The sequence below is a fragment of the Xyrauchen texanus genome, chromosome 32 (genome assembly GCF_025860055.1).
Source record: "Xyrauchen texanus isolate HMW12.3.18 chromosome 32, RBS_HiC_50CHRs, whole genome shotgun sequence".
NCBI lineage: Eukaryota > Metazoa > Chordata > Actinopteri > Cypriniformes > Catostomidae > Xyrauchen > Xyrauchen texanus.
In genome coordinates this window covers 7410013-7432492 of record NC_068307.1, presented here as the reverse complement: position 1 = coordinate 7432492, position 22480 = coordinate 7410013, and the positions used below count along the sequence as shown (strand labels likewise).

At 37.0% G+C, this 22480-nt stretch overlaps 2 protein-coding genes across 2 annotated transcripts in view; both read left to right on the top strand.

Moving 5' to 3' along the window:
• Positions 1–11426, top strand: part of LOC127626034 (metabotropic glutamate receptor 6-like) — a 33883-nt gene extending 22457 nt beyond the window's left edge. Inside the window, exons 8-12 of the mRNA XM_052101543.1 lie at positions 1806–1945; positions 2025–2648; positions 3768–4079; positions 7851–8095; positions 10955–11426. Coding sequence (XP_051957503.1) covers positions 1806–1945; positions 2025–2648; positions 3768–4079; positions 7851–8090 — 1316 coding nt within the window. The 3' untranslated portion in view covers positions 8091–8095; positions 10955–11426. The remainder of the gene's footprint in view (positions 1–1805; positions 1946–2024; positions 2649–3767; positions 4080–7850; positions 8096–10954) is intronic.
• Positions 11427–15034: 3608 nt separating this feature from the next.
• On the top strand, positions 15035–22340 carry otud5b (OTU deubiquitinase 5b). Its single transcript, XM_052101572.1, has 9 exons — positions 15035–15798; positions 18081–18174; positions 18445–18509; positions 19182–19338; positions 19436–19584; positions 19697–19882; positions 19977–20184; positions 20280–20378; positions 21025–22340. The coding sequence occupies exons 1-9, from the start codon at positions 15265–15267 to the stop codon at positions 21144–21146; spliced, it is 1614 nt and encodes a 537-aa protein (XP_051957532.1). The 5' UTR covers positions 15035–15264; the 3' UTR covers positions 21147–22340.
• The last annotated feature ends 140 nt before the right edge of the window (positions 22341–22480 follow it).

Below are 22480 nucleotides of genomic sequence, written 5' to 3'. Positions count from 1 at the left end.
CACGTTTCGTCAAGTAATGTGTACCACAGACCTTATTTTACTCATAAGTTGAAAAAACCCATTATAAAAACCCATAGGAAAATCGTAAGGGAATCCATGGTAAATTAAGCTGCGTTCACACTGCCAGCTTCTTTGTCACTGGCGGTTAGGTCGCTAGTGGTGTGTATGGAGCGTCTAAACAGCACTGTTTCTTTACAATTAATATTAATATTAAAATATTAGGATCACGTGAGCTCTACCATCTTCTCGTGTATTGGCTGTCGCTCCCGAAAGTCGCTCTTCATTTGCATAAAGTTAAACATTTCTCAACTTTGGCGCATCGCTGGACACGCCCACATCCGGTCACCAACGGTCGCCTAAGCTCTTGTTGCCGGAAGTCGCCAGCACTCATTGAAAATTAATGAGATGAGGTCGCCTACAAATTGACGTCACAGCGTAACTGTTCTATTTTTGCAGACCGCTTGCTCGATGAAGTTTCACAGAGACACGTTTGTGGTTAAGACAAACAGTTTTGCGAAATAGAAATGAACGCCTTCATTATAAAAGAGAGAAAATAGCAGTAAAATGTAAGTTATTCACTGGAGGGAAACAAGTCTCAAGTGCTTCAAACAGCACAAGCATACATTAGCCTGTATGCTTATTATCTTTGAAGTGTTTACAATTAAGAGTTCTTTTGCACTGAACAAATTAAGTTGGATTATTTCTGCTTCAACATCTATATAGATCAGTGGTGCGCTGCACATCTCCGATTAATCGATAATGAAATTTGTTGTCAATTGTTTTCATGATCGATTAGCTGTTGCAGTACAAGTTCTCACAGCAACAACTGTAGGATTTATTCCTCTGTTAAAGTGTGGAATGTGCCTGAGACAATAAACGTGCTTTGGCCGAAATAGACCATTTAGGGTTTTGCCAATACAGCAAGACTGACAGGTGAAAATAGGCGAAGAGAAGTTTCTCTTGGAGGGGAAAGGACAACACCGAAGCTGCTATTTCTAAGGAGGGCTTTTAGTCCCTTGGGTTAGTCAGAGAGTGCTGTGAGAGGAGGTTAGCACTCAAACCAGCCTGAGGAGATCTGCTAATGCACAATGCAGCAGTGCACAGATTAGTTTTAACTCCCCACATCCCTTCTCTCTCTCTTTCCTTGTCTTAGTTTTTTCCCCCCAAGGTAGCCTCTCTCCAAACACAAGGGGCATTTCCCCTATTTCTCAGTAAAAATCCCTTTTCTTTTTGTCACTCAGTCTTTCAGTCCTTAGAGATTTCTATGAAAAGCACAGCTATTCAGTTTTTGCACAGTGGAAAACCACGCAGTCCTTTGGTTTTGAGTGCCAGAGGGGCAATGAGCAAAACAGGCAGTGTTGAGAACTTTCCCCTCATGAACGGCGATGCTCTCATGTCTTGTTTGATTCTTTAACTCTTATTTACTTTGGTTTACGGAGGGGATGCAGATGGAATTCACCTTTGTTCTCCAAACTGAGCAACTGTGTGAATTTCTTTCAATTGCAACACCATTTTGTCTTTTAAGGAGCCTTTGATATTGACAAGTCACTTTCAAAGTTGTTTCCCAAAGAGCTGGGGAAATTCTCTCTGGCCTTTGCAAAAAAATTCAAATAAATTAAAAATAAAGCCAAAAAGAACAATGATGTGAAGAAGCTTATGAATAAACTTAATAAAGGAAAAGTATTGGTTTAGCAGTTATACAATTGTATACCCTTGCGGTGGACTGTTTCTATCAGAATAACTGCATTTGAAATAATACCAAGTGATTCTGAGCATCAGATCCCTTGTCTCTGTTTACTCTGAAGGCAGCGCTGGTACAGGTGTGATGTTTAATGAGAATGGTGATGCCCCAGGACGATACGATATCTTCCAGTACCAGCTTTCCAATTCCACCAACCCGGGATATAGAATCATCGGCCAGTGGACTAACCACTTACGGCTCAATGTAAGCATATTAAGCTCCTTGGTTGTTTACGACCAATTCAAATGCTTGTTCTTGAAATACTTGTGTCTCTTTCTCTAAGGCTGAAGACATGCAGTGGTCTGGAGGGGATAAACAGGTTCCAGACTCTGTTTGCAGTTTCCCCTGTGAATCTGGAGAGAGAAAGAGGATGGTAAAGGGAGTGCCGTGTTGCTGGCACTGTGAATTATGTGATGGCTATCAGTACCTATTGGACGAGTTTAACTGTGACACCTGCCCCTTTGATATGCGGCCCACCCTGAACCGCACCGGCTGCAGACCTACTCCCATCATAAAACTGGAGTGGAGCTCTCCATGGGCCATCATCCCGGTATTTCTTGCCGTGCTGGGCATCCTCGCTACATCTGGAGTCATCATCACATTCATTCGCTTCAACGACACCCCCATCGTGCGGGCTTCAGGCCGTGAGCTCAGCTATGTTCTTCTGACGGGCATCTTCCTCATATATCTCATAACGTTCCTCATGATCGCCGAGCCGGGCGCCGTGGTGTGCGCCTTCCGCAGGCTGCTTTTGGGGCTGGGAATGTGCATTAGTTATTCTGCCATGCTCACCAAAACAAATCGAATCTACAGAATCTTCGAGCAGGGGAAAAAATCTGTCACACCGCCAAAGTTTATCAGCCCCACGTCTCAGCTGATCATCACCTTTATTCTGATCTCAGTACAGGTGTGTGTGTATGTTGCTAAGCCACGAGGAACAGTAACTTTAATCATTAAAGGAATAGTTCACCCAAAAATGAAGATTTTGTCATCATTTACTCATTCCAAACCAACAAAAGGAGATATTAGATGGAATGCCTCAGTCACCATTCACTTTCATTTAATGGAAAAAAAGAGGACTAAGGCTATCATACTGGAAAAAGAAAGTCATACGGGTTTGGAACAACATAAAGGTCAATGAATGATGATGTAATTTTCAGTTTTAATTGAACTATCCCTTTAAGAATCCTGTTTTGAAATAGGAGTAACTAAAGCAAATTACATAAGGATAGTAACAATTCATCTTTTTTTAGTTTTGGGTAAGCTTAGATTTAACGTGATTGTTACTTCTAATATAGTGGCTGGACATGTTTATATTTTGTATGTTTAAGATATTTATATCTTGTTTTACTATGTAAAGTACCTTGAAAAGCTACCCTTATAGGCGCTAAAAACATTTTTATAATTTGTAACAATAATTATTATTTTTAATAAATGTATAGATGCAAGAAAAAAGACTAGTCAAAATATTGCATGCAAATAGATTAAATCCATAATGAAAATTTTCCAATGATGTCATTGCAGTTGGTAAGATTGTAAAAGCTGAACATTTTATCAGTGTAAGTCAATGGGAGATTTTCAAACATTAATCTTACATTTCTTGATCATTATAAAGTTTGCCAAATTAATCTACAAAACAAAGTTTAAGTAGAGTATGAATTCATTCTTTGGTGAATAATCAGTACTAAATGAACAATGCAGATGTGTTCTGTATGTCTAAATGGAACCCCTTTATTCTCTGCAGCTACTGTGCTTTAGGTCTCAAAGGCATTTTTGTTCATGGACCTTTTTGCATTGAATAATTTAAGATGGATGAAAGATTTTAAGTATAGCACAGAGGTGCAGTAAATCCTCTGAAAGCTCTTATCTTTACAGTCCTTCATTAATAGTCACGCACACACATTATTATCTAGAGACGTATTAGGTTTGAATTTTATTCTTAACAGTGGATTGTGATCTCAAAGACCATTGTGCGAAGACATCGATATTGTACAATTTTTCCTTTATGACCTTTCTTTGATCACAGCTCCTGAGTGTTTTCATTTGGTTTGGAGTGGTTCCTCCTCACACCAATATCGACTTTGAAGAGTTGCGTCCCCCCAATCCCGAGTTTGCGCGTGGGATCCTGAAATGTGACATGTCAGATCTCTCTCTGATCGGCTGTCTGAGCTACAGTATGGGGCTGATGGTCACATGCACAGTCTATGCCATCAAGAGCAGGGGGGTTCCCGAGAACTTCAATGAGGCCAAACCCATCGGCTTCACCATGTACACCACCTGTATCGTCTGGTTGGCCTTTGTACCCATATTCTTCGGCACAGCACAATCCACAGAAAAGGTAATTTTTTAATAAAGTTATAGATGAAGATTCATATACTGTTATCTACATAGAACAGTCAAGGTCAATCATTCTCTTTGCATAGAAAAACTAAAACGAATCATACATGTACATATATATATATATAGAGAGAGAGAGAGAGAGAGAGAGAGAGAGAGAGAGAGAGAAAAATAAGAGGATAAAGAACAAGTATTGTTCATTGTTAGTTCATGTTAAATAGTGTTGATAAATGGCTAAGTCATGCAACTCTGAATGGTGCAAGCTGATTGGTACTTTGATGTGTAATTGGGTAGCCAAACAACTTGCATACTCTCTCTTTGACACATTTAAATTTGCTTAGTATGCTGCAAGAGTTATCTCTGAAACCGCTATTTGCTCAAGTGGTTGCTGGGGCTTTTTCTTCTATTAGCTTGCATGCAAAGGTTTGCTTTAGGCCATGACACATAGAAGTGTGCCTTTATCAAGATAAGCCGTAGACTTATCAGGCACTGGCACACATTGCTATCTTAGGTTAGTAGTTCAAATACGTCCATAGCACATAGCTAGGCTAAGTCATCAGTTAAATTAGCTCTGGGCTTTCCTGGTCCAGATACTCAATATGAGTCAAGTCACTAGCCGTTTAAGCCTTTCAGCTAAACAGGCCCAGGCACACATTTAGATTTAGTTCATGAGTGTTATACCATTTGGCCAAGCAGGTCAAGGCACACCTAGCTAGCATACACTCAGTGCCCATGGCTCTTCAGAGCAGCAGCAGTACACAAGTCTTGGCGGTAGATCTGCTTGTTAAGGGGGTTATGCAGCTTCTTTGTTTGTTTTAGTTTTTTGGGGTGGGTGGCGGAGGGGTGTATTTATGTCTAATTGTGCAGCAACATGTCATAGATGCTTGATGCAGCCTGTCTTGTGTTTTTGTAATTGTGCAGCAGCAATAGCATGTCCACATGCTTAACTCAGTATGTCTGTGTATTTTGTAGTAGTAGCAAGTCTCCATACTTCCGCAGCAGGAGCGCAGCAGGTCTAGTCCGCCAAGACCAACATCCTATCAATATGTCATACCTACATTAACATGCTAATTTTTCATGATTGAACCTATGGTAACAAATACAACCTTATTGTAATGTGTTACCATTAAAACAATAATCAGATATCAGAAACCAGAAAAAAATTCAAACTCATTATTTTCTCACACTGAAATCCATATGATTTTCTTTCTTGAGTGAAACACAAAAGGTGCATTACAGTTCAAGTCTTCTGAAGTCATCCAATAGCTTTGTGCAAGGAACAGACCAACATTTAACAGTTATTCACTGAAAATCTTGACATCTGCCTGATCTTTCACTCTCCATTCTTTGGAGGCTGATCTTTTTTAAGGCTATTGATCCAGTTCACAAAACAATACTGAAAGTGTATCATTCATGAATCGAAACAAACCGATCCAGTTCTCTAGTTCAACTCTGACTAAATGATCCAGTCACCAATTTACAGCCCACAAGAGGGGAAGATTATACATTTCGGTCTGTTCCTCATACAAAGCTATCGTATGACTTCAGAAGACATGGTATATAATGCATATGCTTTATGGACCACTTTTGTGTGTGTGTGTGTGTGTGTGTGTGTGTGTGATTAAAAGATTACATTTTTACTCACCCTTATGCCATCCAAGATGTTTATGACTTTGTTTCATCAACAGACCACAAATAACGATTTTTAGAAGAATTCCACAGCTCTTTTGGTCCGTAGATGGTAGCCAAAATTTTGAAGCTCCAAAAATCCCATAGGTTAGCATAAAAGTAATCCATATGACTGTCTTCAGAGGCAATTTGGTCAGAACAGATCAATATTTGAGTCCATTTTTAATATAAATTCTCCTTGTTGCACAGTTAATCTCCTCTTTAACTTTCACTTTTACATTCTTTTGTTTGTGGTGATTCACATTGTTCATGCATATGCCCCACTTCTGGGAAGGGAGTTTTTTCTAGCAAAAATTGCCTTAAATATTGACCTATCATGTCGCTTCAGAAGATATGGATTTAACCACTCGAGTTTTATAGATTACTTTTATTACTTTTTCAAGCATCAAACTTATGGCACCCATTCACTTGCATTGTGAGGACCTACAGAAATTAAATATTCATCTAAAATCATAATTTGTGTTCAGCAGAAGAAAGAAAATAATACACATCTGGGATGGCATGAGGGTGAGTAAATGATGAGAGAATTATACTTTTTGGAAGAACTACACACAAAGATTTTGACGCACTTTCATTATATGGAAAATACAATTCTTCAAAAATCCACCTTTTGCAGTCTGCTTAGGAAAGAAAGTCATACTGGTTTGAGCCATATGAGGGTGTGATGTTATTTCTGGGTGAACTATGCCTTTAACATAATTCCTATTTAATTGCAAAACAGTTTTTTGTTAGCCTAAAAGTGTACTGTTCAGATGCTACTGTAGCCACACTTCATGCATTTAGTCATTCAATTTTCCATGTCTCTTCATCCTGTGGGGGATGGTTTTGCTTACAAAGCAGAGGGATTTAAAAATGGAAAGTATACTCTGACTAATAGAGAGGTCTTTTAGTGACCGGTCAACCACAAAGCTCTTGCCCCTCAAGTGCTCAAGTCTTTTTAGTTCTTTTAAATGAAAAGAAAAGCACACAAGATAAAGAGACCAGACATGCCCAAGTGCATGCAGGGGCTACAAAGTCTAAAATTGGACCATTTAGCCAATGTATTGTTGTGTACTGTTATCTTACATGTTACCATATTGAGCTTGAATTTTAAAGTCTAATTTGTGCAGCTTTATAATTCCCTGGATATTACATTTTTTTTATTATTATTTTCTTCATATATAGTTAAACATCATATTACAGTAAGATGTGAGTTGGCCTTTTGTAACATTTCTGTAAAGGCACTTTAGTTGTATATTGCAGGAGACTTCAAGCAGTCTTTATTTTGTTACCAGCATTAGCTTTGTATAATCTCATGAAATGTCAGAGGTCTCCATAGGCTATTATGGTATTTATATATTATAAATCAACATTGTGTTTGCGTGTTCGGCAGTTGTCATATATAAATGACTCACATGCCTATAAACATGATGCATCAGTTATTGCCTCTAAGGGTTTATTCTTCTGGCTCTAATTAGCTGCTGAACATCAGTGAAGATTATACAGTGGTGTTCAAAAGTCCAATTGTCCATGGACTAAACAAGTTTGTTCAAAACATCATGATTTATTTTGTCCCAGCATGATTTGAGAGCATTCAGAAGAGTGTTTTTTGTGCATCTGATCTTTTGAACAAAGGTGTTAACAAGGTCAATGTTACAGATTTACTTATTTTATAAGTGACCTAGAAATAGAGCACAATCGTAAACACTTATATCAATTTTTTGGCGTTCCTTGTTTTTAAATTCTCTACATTTTCATTCATTTCATTTTCAGTGTGACTTTTGAACCCTACTATTCGGTATGCAATGTGGCTCTTACACAGAATAGAATTATTCGAATAACATAGAAGTACTAATGGAATCATTTGATTTCACGGCCCATTGTCTCACAGTAATAGTTATTACATTACATTATTACACTGATCTCCAAAAAAATGAATTGATCTCTCAACATTATCCCTGTGACAGTCAACAGAGAGTATACATGCATAATGTGGAGTGATATCTCAGCATTTAAACCCTGACGGTTCATCTACATCATGTGATAGGTCACGGCCCAGAGCACGCTGAACATTACCTCTTAATCTTTTTCCGTCCTCAACCAGATGTTCATTCAGACAACCACACTGACTGTGTCTATGAGCTTGAGTGCCACGGTGTCCCTGGGAATGCTGTACATCCCCAAAGTCTATGTGATCATCTTCCATCCAGAACAGAATGTTCAAAAACGCAAGCGTAGCTTCAAAGCCGTGGCTCAGGCGGCCACCGTCTCCACTCATCTCTCGCAGAAATCCAATGACAAACAGAACGGAGAGACCAAAATTGAACCAGATAGATCCCAGTAAAAGAGGTAAACGAATTGTTTTGACTTTGCAGCCCATCAACAACCTGTACTAAACAATGGCGTCATTCAAGTTTTTATTTGAGGGGGCAACAGTGGTGCTCACGGCTCAATTTGTGCCCTAGGCCAGGGGTCTTGGAACCCCAGTGGGATTTGGTAAACAATACGTCTTTATAATATCACACTTACTATTTTTCTTACACAATATAAATGGGGCTTTATACATTAAAATATATAGCTAGCTACTATCATATTTTGGAAGTCCTTTGCATCAAAACAATTTTTTAAAACCCTGCTGAAGGCATAATGAACAAAGACAATAACAAACTCACAAAACAACTTAATCTAGTAGGGCGTACCTGGGCTAAAAGTACACCTTAAGAAAGATTGGCTTTTTTTCTGGTCACAAAGTGTACCAAGATTGAAAAAAAAAAAACGTTTTATTTATTTGACTTTTTATTGAATATTGATGAAGCAACATAATTTGTGTGAAAAATAAATAATAACGGAAGGTTGTTTTGATTAAAAAAAAAAAAAAAAAAAAAGAGTAACCTTGGGGTAAAATGACCATTTGGGGGTTAAAGTGATACTGTGTAAATATAGTGACAATAGTTACTGGGGAAAATTTGTCAACTAATACAAATATTTTTTTAGACAGTAAAATGCTTTTTAGTAACAAATTAGCATAATACTTATTCAAAATAACCACTTCAGAAAAGTTAACCATTTCCTGTTCATTTCAAACACATTTGGCATTTAATGACATCACAATTATTCTATAAACTAATAATAATAATAAAAATAAAAATAAATAAATAAAACAGAACATTAAACATTAAATGCATTTGCATCAAAAATGCATAAAATAACAATTAATTTCAACATACACTACCGGTCAAAAGTTTTGAAACACTTGACTGAAATGTTTCTAATGATCTTAAAAATCTTTTGATATGAAGGTGTATGCTTAAATGTTTGAAGACCAAAATATAATTGTGCCAACATATTTATTTATTTCATAATAAAACTAAAATATATTAAAAAAAGTTTTGGAAATTGATGACTTGGACCAAATAATAAAGAAAAGCAGCTAATAAGTGCCCAACATAGATGGGAACTCATTCAATACTGTTTAAAAAGCACCCCATGGTGATACCTCAAGACGTTGGTTGAGAAAATGTCAAGAGTGCATGTCTGCAAATTCTAAGCAAAGTGTGACTACTATGAAGATGCTAAAATATAACACAGCTTTGATTTATTTTGGATTTTGTTTAGTCACAACATAATTCCCAAAGTTCCATTTATGTTATTCCATAGTTTTGATGACTTTAATATTATTCTAAAATGTAAAAAAAAAAAATATATATATATATTATAAAGAATGAGTAAGTGTTTCAAATCTTTTGACCTGTAGTATGCTCACCCCATCCAGTCCCATGCAAGGCATGCTGGAAAATGGAAATCCCCTGCCCATTTTCATTAATGCTACAAAAGGTATTTATGAAGTCCACACTTAAGTAAACTTAAATTTTACTAATTGAATTGGATTGAATGCAATAATGTCGTTGTAACAAAAAGTTCTAGAAATGTTTCGCTTTAGTTCAATTTAATTAAGTAAAATAAACAACATGCAAAAATACTTTTTTTGAGTACATTAAAAAACCTTTGATTTAATCACCTTGAACAAAACTGAAAATGCAAAATAAGTATTTTGTCTCAATATAAATATTGGCTACATACATTTGCAACATATTAAAAAAATAAAAATCAAACTTTAGACATTGCACGCAATGATGTCATGGTACGGAAGCCCTGAACTGCAAGGTGGAAAAATATATATAACGGTGATTTTTTTTTTTTTGTCTCATTCCTTCCTGAGCCTAAGTCTTACATTAAAAAATAAATAATAATTTCTCTCTTCAGAAAAAGGCATGCAGTACCAACCATGGCCACCAGGTGCCATTATCAGTAAACATGTAATCTTATGCTTTTAATGCTTTCTCTGTTGCTATATAGTTGAATAATATATTTATTACTTATTTCAATTTGTATTTATTTATTTTGAAGAGAGAAAAACATTTAAGACTTAGGCTCAGGAAGGAACTGAGACACTATTTATTAATTTTTTTCACCATAATTTTTTTTTTCCACATTTCAGTTCAGGGCTTCTGTATCATGGATCAGGACAATTTTCCAGTGTATTCTGACAAACAGGTTTTAATGAAAGTACTGTGGTAGTTTTTGTTGCTGTTTGGCATTTTGTGAGAAAATGTAATCAAAAGTGTATTTTACCCTGGGGGATCTTTAGCCCCGTTGTGCCCTACTATATTTAGTTATTGTTATAATGAAAAAGGCGATAAAGACTTGTTAGTCTAGTGGTAACCTTTATATTCAGCATGCAAGTACCTAACCAAACAATTTTAGTAAAGCAAGAAAAATTGTGAGTGAGCTTGACAGCCAGTTATCACAGTGCACTTTCGTTTTATGCAAAAGAGCAAGGCATATTATAAATATCATCTTTTGTGTTAATAAATGAGTTTCAAGTGATGCAAGATTGGAAAATTATGACAGGGTAACCTACCTCTTCAAACAAATGTTCTTCAGAAAGTGCAGCTTGATTCGACTACCCAAATTTAGACATGAATATGGATACATTTTGCAACAGATTTTTAGACAAAACTAAATAATCAAAGATTCTTTGGATTTTTGGATGTTGCAACTTGCAGTATGTGCCCCCTCAGTTTGAATGTGCGTGAAAATTATGCTACTGAATCATATGCTTTTTTTATTTTAATTTTCTTATTGAAATGGTCTTCAATTTGATTTGTACTTGATCAGGTCTCACAGCCTCTAAAATGTTCTCCATAGATTTATTTCCAGGTTACCAAGGCTTTTGAGACATGCGTCCTGCTACAACCAATCTGAGAAGATGATCAAGACACTGTCTTTCAAGCAAACTCTTGCATTTGCTAAATCACAGTTTGCAACTTAAAACGAACAAGTCACCAAAGGATGTGGTCGTTTTTGTCACATTTGTAATGATACAAGAGTACGAGTGTGAATGGTGCTGAAATATTGATGTGTACAATATGTACATAAATTACAGGATCAATGGATACCTTATGTGGAACTGTCATATCAGCTATGAAGCGGAAAAATATTTGTCCCTTTTTCCTGGTTACCACTGCATCACCAGTTGATTTGAAATTACAGGTAAATTCACAAGGAAGAAGCCTGTACAAATAGACTCCCTTTGGAGAAAGAAAAACAGAAGAACAATTCCTGCACCAGCATTTGTTCCAAATGTACATGGAATCGGACAAACCATTTCAACAATCAACTTCAGAGCGTCACATGATTTACCAATCAGCTCTATAGTCTCTTTACCCTATAGATTATATGATCAAATAAGACTGGTATAATGGATGGAAAGTGACATTATGGAAGTAGATCAATTGGTGTTTGGTGTTGTCAAAGACCACAGCTACTGTTGAGACGACTCTTTTTTTGCTTTTAAAAATGTGCCATAACTTTGTTTCATAATAAATGTATTTAAGTGTCTTGTGTTCAATCCTTATAATAGGCAATATCCAGTATACTTAAAGGTTCTGTAAGTGATATTAGCCATTCTAGAATCTCCATCATCTGAGCCGCTGGATTAGCCACGCCCCCCTGTTTCCATAACCCTGCACTCTAAAGAGTCCAAATGAGTTTTATTTTAACTGAGACCGACATAGAGTAGCAAAAGTTGTCAGAAGCAACAGCAGCAAAATAGCACCCTCAACTGATAACTGTTATGAGCAACATGGCATAAAAATGGCATTAAGCCACAATAATTTGCTGCAGGTACAATACCATGAAAACAAGCAAAATAAATGCCAGGAAGAAAGGGTCAGAGTGCGTAGACACAGAGCTGTCATAGAGACAGGTGAGATATCTCACAACACTTTTTTCATTAATATATTTCGGGAAGTAGGACATTATTATGCATACCTTTCCATGAAAAAGAAAATCGCTTACAGCACCTTTAATCATGATCTTTATATTTTATAATATATTACCAAAAATGAAAATAAAAAAAAAGAAAACAATGTCAATTTGTAATAAAAACACATTTTCTCTTAGAGTCAAAGGTAAAACTTTACAATTAGGTTCCATTTGTTTACATTAGTTAATGCATTTAGTATAATGAACAATGCATTTATTAATCCTGGTTCATTTTAGTTTATAAATGTTAATGTATACAACATTAAATTGTAAAATGTTAACAAATGGACTCTTGTTGTATAGTGTTATCGACCCACTTATAGAGATATCTATTTTATTCATGTTTCCTTAAACTCCCCTTGAGGTATTGATTTTAAAAGAAACATATGATATGGACTTGTAGGGACTACAGATGACTAAATAAATAAAAATGATGACAAAATCTCCTTTAGTTTTAGAGACTGACATTCATATAATTTTAGTTTCATGCAGCTTCCACATATACGTTGTATTGGTCTGCTGATCTACTCATCGTTCTTCCTGAATTTGCTAGGTCAAATAACACTTAGTTTAACCCACAACACCAGAAGCTTGCAGTATTTATTTCAAGAAGCAGTTACAGTAATATTACAGCATGACCAGACAGTTTAACTCAGGTGTAAAGTAGGCATACTTAGCCTAGATGAATGTTGTATGTCTTTATCTTCAGATACAAAACAACACTGAGGAAATGTATTGAATGCATGTTGAATAAAAAATTATTTAATAAAATCCTGACAAAATGAGTATTAACTTTGAAATCAGTACATCACTTTGCAGAAATCAGTGAGCCTATGTATGGTACAGCATACTACCTTACTATTTAAGCAGTATTTAGTATGTATACTGTACATAGCATGTGAATTTTCTTTATGCATGGAATACCTGAATGACCTACCATGCCTTCATGTGCTATCACATAAATCAGAAATTCAAGTTTGCCACTGGGCAATTGCACGTGAACATAATTAAAGTCAGAAAATAATATTGAAAAGTCCAGATTTATTTTGCAAGTTCCCGACTTGGGAAGCCACGGTGACTGGTGATCATTCAGAAATCAATAGTTTTATGACCACGGATGCCATGGAAATGTTTGGATTTGTTATTTATATCAAACCGTAATTGTTACAAAAAGACAAACGTTTTTCTGTATTTAGGATTATAATTAGGTTTATTTAATCAAAAACCTGCAATAGCACAAATAACATGAAACATAATCGAAAATATTATAAGCCTTTACTGAAGAATTTAGTTTGAAGTGTTACCACCATCTCTTTTCTCCACATTTGTTAATTATTATTATTATTATTTTTAACACAAAGGTCCCAAGAATGGGACATTCACTGATAAACCAGGATCAAACAGCACGTAAATAAGATGTTTACATTCAACAATTGGGAACGTCTGACCAGCATATGAAGGTAGGGTCATTATTTAGAATGAGAAAGAGAATCAGATCAATATTACAGTCCTTTTATACTATATATACTATATACATTATTATAGTCCTTTTTACTATAAAGTAAAAGATTTCCATTATTTGTGTATATTGCCGCCTACTGGGCTGGGAGGAGAATGTATAGTAATAAAGAAGGACTTAGATATTGATCTGTTTGTCACCCACACCTATCGTATCCCTTCTGAAGATATGAAATTAACCAATGGATTCGTATGGATTACTTTTATGCTGCCTTTATGTGCTTTTTGGACCTTCAAAGTTCTGGCCACCATTCACTTGCATTGTGTGGGCCTATAGAGCTGAAATATTCTTCTAAAAATCTTAGTTGGTGTTAAGCAGAATAAAGAAAGTCATTCACATCTGGGATGGTATGAGGGTGAGTAAATGATTAGATCATTTTCACTCTTGGGTGAACTATTACTTTAAGCATGCAACAATAATTGAGGTCATGTGACAACAATTTAACATTCTGCAGTTTTACATTTTTAACATTGCATACTGTTAAATAGACTCCCAACTGAAAAGACCTGCTAAAGCCAGCCAAAGCTGGTTGGCTGGTCTTTGCTGGTTTAAGATGGTTTCTCTTGGCCAACCTGGTGCCATCTTTTAAGGCAAGTCAGTCCACTCGACGGTCATCTTTGGAACATTTTCAGGCAACTATTTTCAATGGCTACAAGCCAAAGCGGTTTTCAAGGCAAGTCAGTCCAATCGGCCACCATCTTTGGAACGCTTTCAGGCAGCTACTTTCAATGGATACAAGCCAAAGTCTCTCGAGGCAAGTCAGTCCACTCGGCGGCCATCTTTGGAACGCTTCCGGCAGCAATTTTCAATGCATGTCAATCAACTCATCCGCCATCATTGGAACGCTTTAAATAGTCTTTGTACAAGCGGCATAAAAGTATGTGGAAAGACCAAAATCTCCTAAATGTCTGGTCTTGATTACGATCGTTGAACATATTTCAAATCAGCAGTTAAATCAGACAACAGTGGTATAATACATTGTGCTTCTTTAGCTCAAATCACGCTATAAAAAAATAAAAAATCAGGCTGGTCCATCAAATCCACGTTCTCGAGCTGACTGACAGGCGTTATCTGTAAAATGTGATTGGCTTACCTAAAAGGCGGGACTCCTTTTCTACATCCGCTATATTGGACGTTCCAATTTCTCCCATTTGTTTTAATACAAGTGCTCCGTCTCGTGCCAAATGGTCTTTGCTAGAGTTCTGGTGGTTCTGGCCTGACCAGCTTAAAAGTGCCCAAAATCCCTTTCAAATCAGCCTACAGAACTGCGTGACCAGACTGAGAGACTAGTGTAAACTAGTCAACAAGCTTAGGCTGTTCTAAATTTAAAAAACGTAGTACGCTACTTTGCCATTAAAGCAGTAGGGAGCAGTGCAGAGCAATATTAGCCCGTATCTCAACACGACGAAGAAGAAGCGTCGGAAGTGACGAAAAAAAAAAAAATAGCATTTTGGTTTGTTGATGTTTGTGTCCAACTTTCGCTCGCTGTTACGAAAGGAAAGCATCGAACTCAAAGGAATAAATTCGTTTTGTAACGCTCGTGTTTATACACCGATGTCACGACAGGTGTAATTATACATGTATCGAGTCAGACTGTACATATACAAGTGAAAAGCCGTTTATTCTGTTTTGGCGACTCATACAATCACAAATCACCGCAAGCTGGCCAACTATGACAATCCTCCCGAAAAAGAAACCGGCCTCGACAGTCGGTGGCGGCGATCACACTGACGAACCGGACAGACGTGGCGGCTCTGAGTCGCACCCTCATCCGCTCGGAGGGCGATCGGTGTCGAGACCCAGGGCCTCTCCGCCGCCGTGGTCATACCAGGCCACGCCGCACACGTCTAGAGAGGAGCGGCGGATCGAGACGAGCGCTCGCCCGCAGCCAGCCTCCCCGCAGCCCGGTCCCACTGGAGCTCCGGTCGGTCAGTGTGAAAGCAGCGCGAACTCCGTCGGAGGCCGTGTAGAGTTGCCGTGCGGTACAGGTGTCGTTGGAAGCTGCTGCTCGGGACATGGACTCAGCAAGCGGAGACGGCAGGCGGTTTGCTCCAGCGGTTTGACAGGTGGAGGAGGAAGAGTGGGAGGAGGAGGTGGTGGTAGTCCTGTCTCGGAACCCGAGGAGGGAGCAGGAGGCAACAACAGTGAGGATGAGTATGAGAATTCGGCCGGACTTCAGCTTGTGGATCCAGCCACAGTTGAGCAGGTATTGGATAGCGGTAGTTTAACCATTCCTTTTACATGGCACTATACTTAAAAACAAAAAGAAAACACTCACAAATAAACACAGCCAATCTATAATAGAAATGCATGCATGCGTGTGTGTGTGTGTGTATATATATATATGTATACTACTGTTTAAAAAAAAAAGGTGTCACTATATTAGTTGGCAACTGGAGGACCAGATGCAAGATATGTCATTGTGTAGGAGTGGTGGTGGTGGTGGTGTAGTGGTCTAAGCACATAACTGGTAATCTGGTAATCAGAAGGTCACTGGTTCAAACCCCACAGCCACCACAATTGTGTCCTTGAGCAAAGCACTTAACTCCAGGTTGCTCCGGGGGGATTGGCCATGTAATAAGGGCTCTGTAAGTCGCTTTGGATAAAAGCGTCTACCAAATGCATAAATGTAAATGTCATTGAGAATAATCCAAAAACCCATTAAATGCATAGCAGTAATTCTTAAACCTAATAGAAAGATATAAATCTATATTATATTTAAAGGGGTCATGACTTGAATACGTTTTTCCTTAATCTTTTGACATAGAAGAGGTCATTGTTCTATAAAAACATACTGTAAGTTTCAGAACTCAAAATTTCTCCTCACTGCAAAGAGCTTTTGCTGAAATCAAACTGCCGAAATGCCTAGTTCTCAGCTTCCTCCACATTGTGATGTCACACTGTGGTATAGATTTGCATATGACTGCCTCCACAACAACACATCAATGCCTACTTGCCTTTAATCACTTCCGTAGCCCTGCCCAGAGATGGCAAAGAGAGAGCAGGTCAGTCAAGATCAGAGAGCCAATCATAACAGTGGGCGTTTACTGTGAAGTCTTAAAGGAGAAGCCGCACCAAAACGGAATGTTTCTGACACAGGGTCAGACTGAGTGTGGAAATGATCATGTTTTACAAATATATGACTGTGTTTTGTGCAAAAAGTTTTACTTATATCATACAGTGCTTTCAGGAAGCATTCAAACCCCTTCACATTTTGTTATGTTGCAGCCTTAAGATAAAATGCTGTAAATAATTTTTTCACATCAGTCTACACACAATACGCCATAATAACAAAGCAAAAACCTGATTTTTCATAACTTTGCAAATTTATTAAAAAGAAAAAACATCAAACTGTCAAGTATTTAGACCCTTAACTCAGTACTTCGTTGAAGCGCCTTTGGCAACGATTACAGCCTCAAGTCTTTTTGGGTAAGGATTTGGGGATTTTCTGCTAGTCTTCATTGCAGATCCTCTCAAGCTCTGTCAGGTTGGATGGAAACTTTTGGTGGACAGCCATTTTTAGGTTTCTCCAGAGATGTTTGATTGGGTTAAAGTCTGGGCTCTGGCTGGGCCACTCAAGGACATTCACAGAGTTGTCCCTAAACCACACTTGTATTGTCTTGGCTGTGTGCTTAGGGTCATTGTCCTATTGGAAGGTGAACCTTTGGCCCAGTCTGAGGTCCTGAGCACTCTGAACCAGGTTTTCATTAAGGATATCTCTGTATTTTGCTGCATTCAGCTTTCCTTCAACCCTGACCAGTTCCCCTGTCCCTGCCGCTGAAAAACACCCCCACAGCATGATGCTACCACCACCATGCTTCACCGTTGGATGGTATTGCGCAGATGATGAGTGGTGCCTGGTTTCCTTCAGACATGATGCTTCAATGCATCAGAATGTTTTCAGATCTGTGCCTCGACACAAGTGTCATAGCAAAGGGGCTGAATACTTATGTCAATATGAGATTTCAGTTTATCCTTTTTAATTAATTTGCAAAGTTATAATAAAAAATCAGGGTTTTGCTTTGTCATTATGGGGTATGGAGCATAGATTGTTGTGGACATTTAAAAAAAAAAATACTTTCTGAATGTACTGTAAGTGAACCTCAAGGAACATATTAAAATAATAATAATAAAAAAAAGGCATGTCAGTACCCCTTTAAATCGACTTGGTTTGCTCCTACCCTCATTCTAACTGCATAGTACACTGATATACACCGTGATCTACCAGTCAATCTCAAGAGTGTTTCACTCCATTTAGTCTTGAAAGAAATATTTTCTAATGATAAACTTTTCAAGATTGAGAAAAACTTTGAATGACACTGCAAGTTAGAGTAAAGAGGCAACCCAAGACTAACCATCTCATTAGGCAATATGAAATTCATATTGGAATAACTACTGCAAAAAACAAAACACATTTTATTTTATTTCCTTTATTTCCTCATTGTTCTAAAAAATATTTTTGTTTGGTTGGTTGTTTTTTGCCTACAGCAAGAAGAATGGTTTGAGAAAGCCTTGAGTGAAAAGAATGGCTTTGAAATAAAAAAAATGAAGGAAGACGGAGCTTGTCTTTTCAGAGCAGTCGGTAATATTTCTGTTTTTCCTGTGTATGTCCAAGAGTTATTTGATTTGAAACGGAGTTAGTTCACATTTTTCAAATAATTTGGACATAGAAGCACTTATGTGTTGTACTCTGCTCAAATAGTAATTTTAAAGCATGGATGTAACCAAACAGCTTTACAGTGCACAGAAACCTATTTTTGTAAGTGAGTATTATATCACTAATAGACTGCCAGTTGATGCTGTTATAGATTGTGCCTGTAATATGGATTTTGTATTCTTTTTATTTTTTAAGCTGATCAAGTATATGGGGACCAAGATATGCACGATGTGGTACGGAAACACTGTATGGATTATTTGGTGAGTCCGTTCAAATATTTAAAAGTATATTCCGGGTTCATTACAAGTTAATCTCAATCGACAGAATTTATGTCATAATGTTGATTACCACATAAATGTAATTTTGAGCTGCTCCTCCTTTACTTTAAAAAGTCTCTTACGATGGAAATGATCAAGGCCAATCTGTAAACTTTTAAATACTCACTGTTTCAAAAATATTGCCACAAGACATAAACAAAATGCATGTAACATGATTTTAGTGTTATAAAACACTAACTTGCCTTTTCTGTTTAAAGTAAAATCCAATTTATAAATTTGCCATTACAACGTTTCGCCTTAAACTCTAAAATGACTGTAAAATTGATGACATATACTTTATACAACTTCATACTGCTCAAATAAGATGGGAGTTTTAACAGAAGATTTAAAGTGCTTTTATAAAATAACAACCTTCACAGTTCTGCCTTTTTATACCATAAAAAAAATAAAGTCTAGAAAAAGCGAGACGAGTCAAAATGTTTATTTTTTGGGGAAATCAACATTATGCTACAAATGCTGTTGATTGATCTCAACTTGTATTGAACCCGGAATATTCCATAACAAATTACTTGCAATTAATACATTATCTTTAAAATGCTTTAAATTAGTTTTTAGTTTATGATTCATTGTTAACCATCTACACTTCAATTGCAGACAAAAAATGCAGATTACTTCTCCAGTTATGTCACAGAGGACTTCACCACATATATTAACAGGAAGAGGAAGAACAACTGCCATGGCAACCACATTGAGATGCAGGCAATGGCAGAAATGTACAACCGCCCAGTGGAGGTTTATCAGTATGGTGTCGGTTAGTAAGATTCATAGATGTCTGTTCAACTTCTGACATATTATGCATAAAAAAAGGCATTTTCGCTGTATATGATAACTCTTGTTTTGTTTTACAGAGCCAATTAACACGTTCCATGGCATCCACGAGAACAAAGATGAGCCGATTCGAGTCAGTTACCACAAAAATGTCCATTATAACTCTGTCGTGAATCCCCTCAAAGCCAGTATTGGGGTCGGGTTGGGCCTCCCCTCCTTCAAACCAGGGGTAGGTGTTCTAATAACTCACATGAACATACTTGATATGTTATGAGGGTGGTATAGTTGTCTGAGTACTGCATATATTAGCCTCCTGTAACAGGTGTTCTGTTTCTATATAGTATGCTGACCAGTCTCTTATGAAAAACGCCATTAAGACCTCTGAGGAGTCATGGATTGAGCAGCAGATGCTGGAGGACAAGAAGAGAGCAACAGATTGGGAGGCCACTAATGAGGCCATCGAGGAGCAAGTGGCTCGTGAGTCTTACTTGCAGTGGCTGCAGGACCAAGAGAAGCAAGTGAGACAGGTATAAACCAACCCACTTCGTATCTGTGTTTTTCATTCCAATCTGAGCACATTCGAACCGCATGTTGGTTATTATAACATGTCTTGCTCTTCAGCCTCGTAAGGCTAGTGCTACCTGCAGCTCCGCTACAGCCACCACATCCAGTGGCTTTGAGGACTGGGGATGCCGCTCGCCACGTCAGCGTAGCTCTGCCCCCTCTCCAGAGCATCCAGGCCCAGCTCACCCTGAAGCCCCTGTCAAACCCCCCTCCCCAGCAGGAGCCTCGCTGGTTCTTCCCAAACCCCCCTCACCATGTGCCCCAGGTCTGTATGTCTGTATTTGTGTCTTTTCTGAACTAATGCACGTATCTCCCTCAATACCTCATAGGTAAAATGTTCTTCCTTGCTTTCCACTCAAGGTCCAAGTCATCAGTCTTCTGCCAACTCATCCCTGGTGTCTCTCTACCCAACCCGGGGGTACAGAACAATAATGCAGGATATGTCGCCTACGGCCTTCGGTAAGGCATCTTGTGTTTCAATAGCTTATTTTAAAGCCTAATTGTATAAATGTTAATTTTTTTATAGAATTAGGGCTCACAGAATGCCCATTAAATATTTATAATTGAAGTGAATGGGTGATTTCAAAAGTATAACCACAAGATATAAACTATATGCATGTTAATATGATTTTAGTGTGATAAAATCGCTTGCTAACCTTTCTGTGTAAATTTATAGCCAATTTTACAACTTTGTTGCCATGACCATGTAATGTCATCAAACCTTAAAATGACTGAAATAAATGACTTTAAACTCAAATAATACATAAGTTTCAACAGAATTAATTGTAAGTGCTTTTATAAAATTACAAGCTTCACATTTCTGCCTTTTAACGCCTTAAAAAAATTGGCCCCATTCACTTCCATTGTAAGTGCCCAGATGTAACTTTAAATTTTGCTTATTTAAAGAAAAGGACTGATGAGTCAAAATTATTTTTTTGTGGTAATCAACATCATGACGCAAATGCTGTCGTGTGAGCTTTCATCTTAAAATATGTAAAATCTATTGCACAGAATTATGCAGATTTTTGGCTGGAAATCAACACATTAAATGCCCAAAAGAAACAAACAAGACTCCTTAGTTAAGTTGTGGTTGCTTTATTTTAAGGTTTAACAGATTGGGAAAATGACGACGTTCTGGCCTCAGTACTGGCTGCTTCACAACAAGAATACCTCGATAGTTTGAAGAAAAATGCAATGCACAGAGAATCTTCTTCAGACTGCAGTTGATGTATTTGGACAACAAAGCTTGCAGCACAAACCATGGAGCAACACGCTGTTCACAGCTGCAGTTCATTGTTTCAACACCATGCAACATTTCTTCCTCTCCCCTCTTTATAAACACTGTTTTCTGATCTGTCCCAGATTTTTGTTTTTGGTTTGCTAACCCATTTTCCTTCAACTTTTTAATTAAGCTCCATTGTCCTAGTTCGGTGCATGTTTAAGAAATCATTGTAAAATGAATATTATAAATATAATCTCGACTGTTTATTATTATTATCAGTTGTTTTCTTTTTTGGAGTAGAATAAATTATACTAATTTGCATAAGCAGATAACATGTTTTGAATTAATGTTTTTATTTTATTTTTTTTAGTATTTTTCAATACTAATGCAGCAAGCTGCAGGTTTTTGGTTATTTAAAAATGTCCAATAAACATTTTGTTTGCTGATTATATACCAGAAAACTGAAATATGTAGTTTGATGTTTGTGCACTGTCAAAATTGTTTAGTGAAGGATTTGTATTGAACATGTAACTATCTGTTGGCACATCATAACATACTGTAGCATGTCTTCACAAACGGCTACATTAATTGTTCAAAGAAAAGTTTAGAAAGTGTATATACCATTGAATACAATTCACATAATTTTTGCAAGGTGGGATAAGAAAATCAAATGATTAAAATGTAGAATCTCTCAAATCATGCGAGAGTGTTTATATTGTTTTTAGCTAACTCTATATGAATATGCAGTGAGGCCCACAAGTCTGGGAGCACGTTAAAATCTGGGATTGAAAATCTAATTTAAACATGGAGATAAAAAGAAAGTTGTTGGAAATTTAAAACAAAGAAACATTATCATTTAAAATGAATAAAAAATATTTACGATTGTGTGCTATTTCTAGATTACTGATGAAGTTTGTGACACTGATCAAGTAAACTACTACCATGTTCAAAAGGTGCAGATTTCCTTGCTTTTACTGAAACACAAGATGCTCTTTGGAACGTTTTTAAATCATGCTGGATAACATGGATCATCAGGTTTGACGTTTGTGTAATACCAGCTCGAGGCAGCTGTCATTAAAGCAAAAGGGGGACAGACCAAATATTAAAAAAATAAATACATCTGTAATTAATGTTAATGTTTTAATATTAATTTAATATTATTTTAACGTAAATTGTTATGCTGAAAATATAATTTGTTATGAAAAAAGTACATTATAAAAAAATAAAATAAGAATTTTCCCCAGTGGTCTCAGACATTTGGGCACTATTGTATGTAGCAGAAACAATAAATAGAAATATATATAAAAAGAACGCTACACAAATATAGTCAAATACCATA

Bases quoted from the DNA above. Each gene is read 5' to 3' on its own strand.
- otud5b (XM_052101572.1), top strand. From the start codon at position 15,265: ATGACAATCCTCCCGAAAAAGAAACCGGCCTCGACAGTCGGTGGCGGC. The intron at 15,799-18,080 runs GTATTGGATAGC...TTTTGCCTACAG, and splicing joins ATCCAGCCACAGTTGAGCAG to CAAGAAGAATGGTTTGAGAA. The intron at 20,379-21,024 runs GTAAGGCATCTT...CTTTATTTTAAG, and splicing joins TATGTCGCCTACGGCCTTCG to GTTTAACAGATTGGGAAAAT.